At 42.8% G+C, this 12,696-nt stretch overlaps 1 protein-coding gene across 1 annotated transcript in view; it reads right to left on the bottom strand.

The window, feature by feature from the left end:
• LOC149435234 (kinesin-like protein KIF13B) overlaps window positions 1–12,696 on the bottom strand; it is a gene marked incomplete at its 3' end in the record, with an annotated part of 253,576 nt that overhangs the window by 101,231 nt on the left and 139,649 nt on the right. The window contains exons 15-17 of the mRNA XM_089662874.1: window positions 9,203–9,289; window positions 6,686–6,873; window positions 2,007–2,217 (exon numbers count right to left, since the gene is read on the bottom strand). Of these exons, the coding sequence (XP_089519000.1) occupies window positions 2,007–2,217; window positions 6,686–6,873; window positions 9,203–9,289 (486 nt within the window). The remainder of the gene's footprint in view (window positions 1–2,006; window positions 2,218–6,685; window positions 6,874–9,202; window positions 9,290–12,696) is intronic.

The following is a 12,696-nucleotide window of genomic DNA, read 5'->3' as shown; positions in this document are numbered from 1 at the left end:
TTTTTCTTCTTAATTGTAAAAAAAATGAAAATTACACCCAAGCACACAACATCCCCCCCCAAAAAAAGTTGACACCCCACACACATATACGCATGTACAAACGTAAAAGTACACGCTGGGGCAACATGTTACATATCACTGTGCACGCCAGAATGATAGCAATAATTCTAGAACCAGACCTCCTCTGTAACACTATACTGATGACCTAAAAGGGGCTTTAAAAGCGTCACCTATAGAAAATATAGGGTACTGAATTTTGTCGCCATTTTATGATGATGATGTCACTTCCTGGTCCCCATTGAGAGATTCCCATCAATTGAGACCGGGAAAGAATGTAATGCAGTGCGATGTGCACTGCATTACATTCAGGGGAGCAGAGTGGAGACATCCAGGTTCTTTTAGAACTTGGGTGTCTCAATAAAGAGAACCGGTCACCAAAAAATCATCACATAGGGGACTTTGTCTATTTACTCGCTGCAACCTCATCTTTAATATTTTACCAAAAAATAGGGTAATTTATTTCTTTTTTTTGTGCCCCAAAATTAACCAACTTGTATTTTTTACTGAAATTTTACGGTAATATCATGCGACAAAAAAAATTGGAACTACCACTATTTTATTCTCTAGGGTGTCTGATTTCAGAAAACATATGTTTGGGGGTTTTGTGTAATCTTCAGGCCTAAAATGATTTTTTTTTTAATTATGTGCAAAAAATGCAAAAACGGCTCTGGCAGGGAAAGGAATAAAGGATAAGCCCTGACCCACCCTTTCCTGACAAGCACCCAATCAGTGCTCATTACACTGCAAGGTCTCTCTGCTCCATGCTAGTCCCTGGGTGCGGTGCTGGAGACAGGCAGGGAGGGGAGGAGGAGATAAACAGCGCAATTCAAACTACTCACTCTGACCTACAAAGCCATTCACAACACTGCCCCTAACTACCTCACTGACCTGATTCCCAAGTACCACCCTACCCGTACCCTTCGCTCTTCACAGGACCTCCTTCTATCTTGCTCCCTGGTCTCCTCCTCACACGCACGTCTGCAAGACTTCTCCAGGTCCTCCCCCATCCTCTGGAACTCACTACCCCAATCCATCAGACTGTCACCTTCCCTCCTCACCTTCAGGCGCTCCCTGAAAACCCACCTCTTCAGGGAAGCCTACCCCACCCTCACCTAACTGCTGCTCTCCTTCATTCCTCCTACCACTCCATCCCCCACAGCCACTTCCTCCTGTACCACTACCCCCTCCCTCCCAGATTGTACGCTCGAAAGAGTAGGGCCCTCTTACCCCTCGTGTGCTGTTCGTAGCTGCTGTAATGTTTCATGTATTGTCCCCCCCTCTATTGTACAGCGCTGAGCAAACCCTTTGGCGCTATATAAACTCAATGTAATGTAATGTAATGTAATAATGTTAAAAATATTACACGTTTAAGTCGCCATAAACCCCTTTTGTTTTTAAAACATTCCTAATTATCACCTCCGATTTAAATATCATTGTGGTTAAAAAAAAAATAAAATTTTTATCTGGACAAGTAGATTGGGACACCGATTTAGTCCCTTGGACAAGTAGTTTTGTCAAAAATTTCCACACCCCTGACTTGTAGGGCGCAGTATAGTACATTTCTGTTTTGGGGTTTGATATCACTTGGATTGTACTTCTGTCAGTGTATGTCAATCCATCTGCTCAAGCTGTCTAAAAACCAAGCTGTCTTTATACAGCTCATTATTCTGATCTCATCAGATACACCGACCCCCACCCCAATACACATACAGAGGGAAGCAGCATTAAATGAATATGTGGAACATGTGTGACACCATCTACTGGTGTAATGAAGAATGGTGACACTAAGGAAGTATAAGGGTAATAAAAAGCAAAATTTAAATCTCATATGGACAGATGTATACATGAAAATCAGGATGCAAATACACATTCATATACTGAAAACCAAGAGTTTCCATGACTGCAGATAGGATTTGTTTCCCCTTCTTGTAATGCCTGTGCCTCACCTCTCTTCTGTCCATTGTTTGATGCGCTGCTGGGCATTGGGGGAGCCAAAGGAGAACCTGTCTATGCTCCGATAGTGCTGCTTCTCTGGGGACAGCCTCCTGCGCAGCTGCTCCAGCTCGTGTTCGTACATCAGTCTCTGGCGTTCCAGTGCAGAGCGCTTTTCTTCTTCATGCTGCTGCTCCAGGCTCTGCAGAATGGACTGCATGGGATCTATAGGGATAGAATCACAAGACCGCTCAGATTAAACAATCTATTGATCATTATTATACAGAATTTATATAGCGCCAACAGTTAGCGCAGTGCTTTACAAAATGAAGACACACAATACGGTTACAGTCATGGCCAAATATTATTGGCACCCCTACATTTCTGTCAGATAATGGACCACTTCGCCCAGAAAACTTGCAATTACAAATGTTTCGGCATTCTCGTGTTTCTTTCTTTTGTTTGTATGACACAAAAAAAGTGGAGAAACAAAAAGCCAAATCTGACCCATTCCACCCAAACCTCCAAAAGTGGACAGGCCAAATTTATTGGCACACTCAATTTAATATTTGGTAGCACACCCCTTGAAAAAATAACTGAAAATTAATGGCTTCCTGTAACCATCAATTAGTCTCTTCCACCTCTCTACTGGAATTTTGGAGCACTCTTCTTTCGCTAGCTGTGCCAGGTCTCTCAGATTGGAAGGGTTCCTTTTCCCAAATGCGGTTTTGAGATCTCTCCACAGGAGCTCTATGGGATTGAGATCTGGACTCATTGCTGGCCAGTTCAGTACTCTCCAGTGCTAAAACCATTTCTGGGTGCTTTTTGAAGTGTGCTTTGGGTCATTGTCCTGCTGTAAGACCCATGACCTCTGATGGAGGCCCAGCTTTTACACACTGGGCCCTACAGCCATGATAAAAAGTTTTGAGAATGACACAAATAATAATTTACCTGCAAGGAAACATGTGCAGTCATCATTTCTTTGCACAAAAAGGGATTCACAGACAAGGATATTGCTGCTAAGACTGTATCTACAGAGCATCCAGAAAGCATTCACAGCGCTTAACTTTTGCCACTTTTTTTATGTTAAAGCCTTATTCCAAAATGGATTAAATTCATTTTTTTCCTCAACATTCTACAAACAATACCCCATAATGACAATGTGAAAGAAGTTCATTTTGAAATCATTGCAATTTATTAAAAATAAAAAAAAACATATGTACATAAGCGTTCACAGCCTTTGCCATGACACTCAAAATTGAGCTCTGGTGTATCCTGTTCCCACTGATCATCCTTGAGATGTTTCCACAACTTGGAGTCCACCTGTGGGAAATTCAGTTGATTGGACATGATAAGGAAAGGCATAAACCTGTCTATATAAGGTCCCACAGTTAACATTGCATGGCAGAGCACAAACCAAACCATGAAGTCCACGGAATTGTCTGTAGACCTCCGCAACAGGATTGTCTCAAGGCACAGATCTGGGGAAGGGTACAGAAAAATGGCTGCAGCATTGAAGGTCCCCATGAGCACAGTGGCCTCCATCATCCGTAAATGGAAGAAGTTTGGAATCACTAGGAATCTTCCTAGAGCGGCCCGCCTGGTCAAAATAAGCGATTGAGGGAGAAGGGCCTTAGCCAGGGAGGTAGCCAAGCACCCGATGGTCACTCTGAAAGAGCTCCAGCGTTTCTCTGTGGAGAGAGGAGAACCTTCCAGAAGAACAATGGCAACTCGTCTGGAGTTTGCCAAAAGGCACCTGAAGGACTCTCAGACCATGAGAAACAAAACTCTCTGGTCTGATGAAACAAAGATTGAACTCTTTGGCTTGAATGAAAAAGGTCATGTCTGGAGAAAACCCGGCACAACTCACTACCTGGCCAATACCATCCCTACAGTGAAGCATGGTGGTGGCAGCACCATGTTGTGGGGATATTTTTCAGCAGAAAGAACTGGGAGATTAGTCAGGATCGAAGGAAAGATGAATGCAGCAATGTACAGACACATCCTTGATGAAAACCTGCTGCAGAATGCTCTGGACCTTAGAATTAGATATTTCAACAGGACAACGACCCTAAGAACATAGCCCACATAACAAAGGAGTTGCTATGGACCAACTTTGTGAATGTTCTGGAGTGGCCCAGCCAAAGCCCAGACTTGAACCCGATTGAACATTTCTGGAGAGATCTGAAAATGGCTGTGCACGGACGCTCCTCATCCAATCTGATGGGGCTTGAGGGGTACTGCAAAGAAGAATGGGAGAAATTGACCAAAAATAAGTGTGCCAAGACTGTAGCATCATACTCAAAACGACTTGAGACTGTGATTGGTGCTAAAGGTGCTTCAACACAGTATTGAGCAAAGGCTGTGAATACTTATGTACGTGTTATTTTTTTTTCGTTTTTTATTTTTAATAAATTGCAATTCTTTCAAAACGAACTTCTTTCACGTTGTCATTATGGTGTATTGTTTGTAGAATGTTGAGGAAAAAAAAATGTAATCCATTTTGGAATAAGGCTGTAACATAACAAAATGTGGCAAAAGTTAAGCGCTGTGAATACTTTCTGGATGCACTGTAAATCAAACATTTATCGAATCATCAAGAGCTTCAAGGAGAGAGGTTCAATTGTTGTGAAGAAGGCTTTGTGAAAATGAATATTTGTGTCATTCTCAAAGCTTTTGGCCGGAGCTGTATATTGCACTCCAGAATTATTTGGTAGTCTTCAGATTTCATAATGCCAAGCACACAGTCAAGACATCCAGTGCCTGAAGCAGCAAAGCAACCCCAAAACATCAGTGACCAGCCCCCCCCCCCCCACCACCACCACCACGTGTGACTGTAGGGACTGTATTCTTTTCTTTAATGGCCTCATTGCTTTTTTCAGAAAACAGAATGATGGGCTTTACCAAAACGCTGTCATTTTGTTTCATCTGTCCACAGCACATTCTCCCAAAAGGATTTTGGCTTCCTCAGGTAAGTTTTTGCAAATTCCAATCTGGCTTTTTTTTATCTTTCTGTGTCAACAGTGGGGTCCTCCTGGGTCTCCAACCATAGCGTCCCTTTTCATTCAGATGGAGATGTATAGAGTGAGTTGACACAGTTGTACCCTGTGCCTGAAGGTCAGCTTGGATTTCTCTGGAAGTTGATGGAGGTTCTTTATCCACCAATCGAACAATCATTCGTTGCATAACAATTTCCTTGACCCCCTACACTCCACCGAAACCGCCCTACTCAAAATCACCAACGACCTGCTAACCGCCAAAGCCAATGGCCACTATTCTATCCTCCTACTCCTCGACCTCTCTGCGGCCTTCGACACGGTTGACCACCCTCTCCTCCTTGCCAAACTGCACTCTCTTGGCATCAGGGACGCTGCTCTCTCCTGGTTCTCCTCCTATCTTTCCCAACGCTCCTTCAGCGTCACCTACAACACTGCCACCACCCCCTCCCCCCCCCCCTCTCTGTCGGGGTCCCCCAAGGCTCCGTCCTCGGGCCCCTCCTCTTCTCTATCTATACCTCCTCCCTTGGCAAACTAATACACTCCCACGGCTTCAATTACCACCTCTATGCCGACGACACCCAAATTTACCTCTCCACCCCCCACCTCACCCCCTCACTCTCCGCCGGCATTGCCCGCCTCCTAGACGACATATCAGACTGGATGTCGCTCCATTTCCTCAAACTTAACCTATCCAAAACCGAGCTCCTGGTCTTCCCCCCACCCCGCAGCCCCCCCATCCTCTCCATCACTACTAACAACGCCACCATCTCTCCCACCCCACACGCCAAAGTCCTGGGTGTCACCCTGGACTCCCACCTCAACTTCCTACCCCACATCCAACTGCTATCTAGATCTTGCAGGCTCCACCTCCGCAACATCTCCAAGATACGCACATTCCTTACCCCAGACACTACTAAACAACTCGTACACTCCCTCATCATCTCACGCCTGGACTATTGCAATTCCCTTCTCACTGGCCTACCCAAACGAACGCTATCCCCACTCCAGTCTATCCTGAACTCAGCAGCTAGACTCAACCACCTCACCAACCGCTCCACATCTGCCTCCCCCCTCTGCCAATCCCTTCATTGGCTCCCGATTGCCCAACGCATCAAATTCAACTGCTAACTCTGACCTACAAAGCCATCCCGAACTACATAACTGACCTGATACCCAAATACTACCCTACCCATGCCCTCCGCTCCTCACAGGACCTCCTACTCTCTAGCTCCCTGGTCTCCTCCTTCCACGCCCGATTGCAGGACTTCTCTAGGACTTACCCCATCCTCTGGAACTCCCTACCCCAATCCATTAGACTGTCACCTACCCTCCTCACCTTCAGGCGCACCCTGAAAACCCTCCTCTTCAGGGAAGCCTACCCCAACCTCACCTAACACCTGACCTCACCTAACAACTAACCTCCTCCACTCCATCCCCCACTCCATCCCCCACAGCCATTTCCTCCTGTACCACCTTCCCTTCCCTCCTAGATTGTAAGCTCGAAAGAGCAGGGCCCTCGAACCCCTTGTGTATTGTATTGTTACTGTCTTGTCTCATGTTCTGTCCCCCTTGTTACTGTACAGCGCTGAGCAAACCCTTTGGCGCTATATAAATACTGTATAATAATAATAATAATAATAATAAAATAGTTTGTGAAAGGCAATGCCCAAGGGCCCATAAAATGTGTGACCTACCATTATTTCCCAGCGCTTTCATCATGACTTCCATCTGAGCGTACTCATAGTTAAAATTGACCTCGCTGGACACCTCGCTGGAACTGTCTCCATCTGCATCCAGCTGCTCGAAGCTGCTGCTGTTCCTCATACTGGTGTCCCGCTCCTCTTCGTCCCGCTCTGACTTTTTCTTCTTTGGTAAACTTATCCTTCAGATAGACAGGAGATGATCAGGAAGGACTGGGGGATTACGTACAACAGCCAACAGAAAACTACAGCTAGAGTGGATATACACCGGCAGAGAGCCGAATGAGATACAAATATTAGAATTTATCAAGCGCATAAAATACATCTTCCAGTTCTTTACTTTGCTCCGTATCAGGACATCTCTGCAAGTGAGAGCCCTTCATTAATCTATGCAGTACCAGCAGTGGACCTAAACGGAGACAGGATTATCTGGAGGTTACTCACTCCTCCAAAACATTGCTATGACCAATGTGTAAGCGCAAGTGGAATGGGAAGAGATTTGTCTTTTTTTGTTAAAAATTGTTACGAATTTTAACAATTTTTCATATCAGGGAATTAATTTTTAGTTTTCGGTAGATTTAACTACAGAGTTTAGGCTTTTTATCAACTTCTAGATAGATATGAAAAAGAAAGAAAGGAAAGAAAAAAATTAACTAAGAAAAAAAAACCCAGGAAAAAAAAAAAAAAAAGAGAGAAAAATAACTAAGGAGGAAAAAGAAAAACAGAGTAAAAAAGGAGAAATAAAGATGGAGAAAGAAATATGGAAGAGAAAACCCCCCCGAAAAATAACCAAGGAAAAAATATTCTAGGAAAAAAATATGAATTAAAAAAACAAAAAAAAAAAATTACCTAGGAAAAAAATACCTGGAGGGAAAAAGTGTTAACCACAGGAAAACAAAGAAAAAAAAAAAGGAAATTATTTTTTCAGTAGATGTAACTACAGAGTTTAGGCTTTTATCAAATTCTGGATTGTAAACAAACAAAACAAAAAAACTAAAAGAAAGGAAAAATTACCTAAAAAGGAAAAAAAAAATCTTCAAAATAACCAAGGAAAAAAATATCCTAGGGAAAAAAAAAACAAAATGAAGAAAAAAAATAGGAATGAAAAACTAAGGAAAAAAAAAACTGAGGTAATTAAGGAAAAATAACCATGGAAAAAATAACCTAGGAAAGAAAACAAGAAAAAAAAAAGAAAGAAAAAATAACTCAGGAAAAAAGAAAAAATAACCATGGAAAATATAACCCAGCAGAAAAAAAATACAAAAAAAGAGAAAAGAACTGAAAAAAAAAAAAAAAAATAGCCGAGTAAAAAAAAAGAAAATCTTATAAAGGAAAAAAAAATAACTATCATCTAGCCACTTCAGACCATGCACTGAGGTTAAGGAGAAGCGAAATATGATTTTTATTTTAGTTCTCAAGAGAACACGGAAGGATTAGGACTTTCAGTTGGGTGTTTTGGTGTGTGGCTCACCACCTTCCACCACTGACCAATGAGGACAGCAAATGAAACCTTAAAAAGTACAGTGTACACTTTAACCACCTCCCGTCCGGCCGTTGTACATACACGGCCGGACGGTGGCAGTGCAGGGTCGGGTGGCCGTTTATAAACGGCCTCCCCGCCCCCTGCTTGTGTGCGCTCCCTGGGAGCTCGCAGCACCACGATCCGATGCCCGCTGTGTCCTCCGGACACAGTGGAACACCGATCGTCAGACGGGACCTCTGTGTGAGGTCCCGATCATGTGATCACTTTTTGGTCAATCAGTGATCACATGCAGAGTAGTAAGCAAGATGTCACTTCTGACATCATTGCTTACTACGTGTGAAATCTGTGAATGATCACAGAGGTCACATGGTACAAGTCTATTCACAACAGCCTTGTACCATGTGACAAGCTGTGACCAATCACAGCTCACACAGTAGTTCTCAATGGCTGCAAGAATGAAGCCAGAGAGAAGGAGAAATTATTGCTTTTACAGCCTTCATGGGTGTAAAAGCAATCAGTGTAAAAAAAAAATCTTCATCACCCCCCACAAGTAGTACAGTATCACCATGGTGACACTGTACTGCTAGGGTGACAGTATGTAAAAGAAAAGAAAAAAACAACCAATATAAAAAAAAATGTAAAATAAAATGTTTAAAAATTATAATTTCTGGTTATAAACTAATTTGGTTTTTTTTTTTTTTTTACTAAAAAGATAACGGAATACATTTTGGCCAAGATTTATGATGAAATATTATTTATTTGCAAAATTTTTGGAATTTTTCATTTACATAGCAAAAAAAAAAAAATCCCAGTGGTGAATAAATACTAACAAATAAAGCTTTATCTGTCTTAAAAAAATGCTAAAAAATTCATATGGGTACAGTGTTGCATGACCGTGCAATTGTCATTCAAAGTGTGATAGCGCTGAAAGCTGAAATTTGGCCTGGACAGGAAGGGGGTAAAAGTGTCCGGACTGGAAGTGGTTAAAGTGAACCTAACAGACGCAAACAGAATTCTAAAACTAATACCTGAAAAAGTGATTGTTCCCCCACAGTATCCGGTCCCCGTGCTGGAGCTGTGTGGGGTTAGTAATGGCTGACCCATTGACCAGAGTCCTGCAGCAAAAAAGAAAACAATATTACTGTATTCTTTATGTGTCACAGTTTTGCCCAACACTGCACCAAATGTAGTAAATACACAGCACCCAAATCACGTCAATGTTATACAATGCAACTTATTTTAGAGTACAAAGCCCTACAGTCCTGTTCATAAAGGCTTACCAATGAAGAAGGCTGGAAAAAAAAAAAAAAAAAAAAGGAGGGTTTTATATAATTTACCATTGCTAAACACTTGTTTACATTCAGCGGTGCAAGTTGTCATGATCCTGGCCTCCCCTGTGCATTAGTGCCCCTTAGAACTCTATGAGGCAGTGCTCCATGTCCGAAGGCTATGGGTGACAGTCCCATGGAAGTTTATGGGGCTGAGAATCACAGTTGCGGCCAGGACAGTGCAGACTTGTGATGCTGTATGTAAACAAACAGAAGAGCCACGGCCCTTGGAAAGCGGTATATGCATCTGTGGAGTGGAAGGGTAGGTAGGTGAGCTCAGGAGCAAAAATGATAAATGCACTTTGTTTAAAACTGCATTTATCCTTTAACTTTTTTCCCCGTTTCCTTTATTTTTTCCATCTCAGAGTTATTATTCTCCTTCAGCCTCTTCCTGTGTACATACACTTGCTCCAGTGTCTGCTACACATCATTGCTCTGGACTGGCTTCCTGAAAGTGACAACAGTTAACCAGGTCTGCAAGGCCACTTGTAGTATCCATCAGAAGCCCTTGCGACCTTGGCTGGGACCAGATAAGGGGCAGCATGGGCGGCTGCTTCAGATGCAGTGGTTTACTGTAGGGTTGGGGGCATCGTGCAGACAACTGATTCTGCTTCAAAAGGAGTAGTGGCAGAGGCATCACTACTCCTATCAGCCTAGCGCTGGAGGTGGCCATGAGAGAGCTGGGAGGAGGTGTGGGCTGTGCTCTCTCTCTCCCACAAGATCATTGTGCATGCAAAACCTGACTGACAGTTCCAGAGCTGCATTGTGATGCCAAGACAAGTAGGTGGCTGCTGGGAGTAGGATCCCCTAGACCAGGGGTAGGCAACCTGCGGCTCTCTAGCTGTTGCAGGACTACAAGTTCCATCATGCCTCTGCAAGTCATAGCTGTAACTGTCAGTTTTGTAATGTTGCAATGCATCATGGGAAATGTAGTTCCACAACAGCTGGAGGGCCACAGGTTGCCTACCCCTCCCCTAGACTAACACATCATTGTGGGAAGGAGGGGGGGGGGAGCAGTTTGGCATCTTTGCCCTGGGTGACCTTGTCCAGGAGGTGACAATGCGACAATGCAGGAGCACAACAGGGAATATTCTCACCCTATAAATGGAAGCATCTAAACAAGACATTCAGCAGGATCACTGGGGGTTAGTTTTTATTTTTTTTTTACAGCGACAGATTTTAGATTGAAAACAACTACTGAAATAAATTACACTATTAAAAAAAAACACAAGAAAATATTATACTGTGTATATGAGTTATTAGTCGAGTTTGATTTAGTTCAAGGTAAATAGTTATTAGTATTTATTAGTTATATAGTTTGAAAAAAATAAAATGTAGAGTGAACACAGGTGAATGACAGCTAAGAATTCTGATCAAAGGCTGGTGTGGAGAAAGGAGTTAGAGATTGATTTATCAGTTGCGGACGTACCACACATGGCCAAAACACTTTCATCGAAGTACACAGGGCATGTGTAGTATGTCCTTTCCCTCTGCTCCATTGCTGCTTCCCCCCTTGCATTAGCCTGCAATTGCCAACTGCTATCAAAAATAGACTGACACAGGGTTTATAAACACTGTTCAGAGGTTTCATCTCCTCTTCGGCTGGAAGTGCTCAGCTCTGAACACTTCCAAAATCCTGGCTGCAAAGCCAGGTTACCAGCAGATCAAGTCCAACACAACAAACACTTTACTCCTGCGCTAGGAAAGGACTCAGTAGACCCAATAGGAATGTTCTGGAATATGCACTGCTTGCTGCCCTCAACAGACCGGGGTGGTCCGAATACACTGGATACAAATGGAGAAACAGAAAAAGGGCGCACCGACCTAGTGCATTATCGTTTAAAATAATTTATTAAAGAAACAAAAATAGGTATCATACTCACAATGGACATAATAACACAGGCATGTCAAACTGAACAAGATGTATGATCCAAACAACATCTGAGTCCATACGATGGAACCCTGGATGACCAACTGGCTAACGCGTTTCGAGGACACCTCTTCCTCAGAGCCAACACTACAGGAGTCTGCACTTCTCTCTATATAAGTTACTAAATGGTAACAAAAGGGCTGTATCAGAACCACCTGAAGGCGGAGCCTGACATCACATGACCTGTTAGCATCAAAACAAAAAAAACAAAAAACAAAAAACATTTGATGCTAATGGGTCAAGAGATGTCAGGCTCCGCCTTCAGGTGGTTCTGATACAGCCCTTTTGTTACCATTTAGTAACTTATCTAAAGAGAAGTGCAGACTCCTGTAGTGTTGGCTCTGAGGAAGAGGTTGTGTCCTCGAAACGCGTTAGCCAGTTGGTCATCCAGGGTTCCATCGTATGGACTCAGATGTTGTTTGGATCATACATCTTGTTCAGTTTGACATGCCTGTGTTATTATGTCCATTGTGAGTATGATACCTATTTTTGTTTCTTTAATAAATTATTTTAAACGATAATGCACTAGGTCGGTGCGCCCTTTTTCTGTTTCTCCATTTGTACCAGCAGATCAAGCACAGACCTGTGTTTGATCTGCTGCCACAGAGGCAGGGGATAAACTGGAAGGAACAGTGTTGCATGACAGCGCAATTGTCAATTGGCCTGGACAGGAAGGGGGTAAAAGTGTCCGTACTTGAAGCGGTTAATACAAGAGAGGATTTTGCTCGCTTTAGAAACTGCAGCTTGGCATTGCATGCCAATATTAAGCTTGTGATCTACCAGAACCCCCAGATCCTTCCCCACCATTGATTCCCCCAGTTGTACCCCCCCTAGTATGTATGATGCATGTAGACGATCCCTGGAAACTTTACAAAAGCCTATCCTGCTTCTAAATAATTCATTGTCTGTTTGCTTTCTCCATCAGCTCATTCCCCAAAATTATTACCTTCTGTATCACGTGGCCCTCCCTCCTAAATTGTAAGCTGTAAGGAATAGGGCCCTCTAATTCCTCTTGTACTGAATTGTATCTGTACTGTCTGCCTTCATTTTGTAAATCACTACATAAATCCTGTATAATAATAAAATAATGAGCTGTAAATGCATTTAAAGCATCACCTTTTCATAATTTTGGGTACAGAAATTTTTTGCCATTTCCCAGGCAAATGCAGTTAAATTTGGTATCTAGCTACTCAACACAACCTCATCTATTTTTTTTGTACAACTGGGGATAAAATTGTGTTTGTGTGTGATAAAATGTATTTCC

This window comes from Staurois parvus, unplaced genomic scaffold (assembly GCF_062004578.1).
Source record: "Staurois parvus isolate SC_StPar_1 unplaced genomic scaffold, SC_StPar_1.0 ptg001573l, whole genome shotgun sequence".
Taxonomy (NCBI): domain Eukaryota; kingdom Metazoa; phylum Chordata; class Amphibia; order Anura; family Ranidae; genus Staurois; species Staurois parvus.
This window is presented reverse-complemented; position numbering and strand designations above follow the sequence as displayed.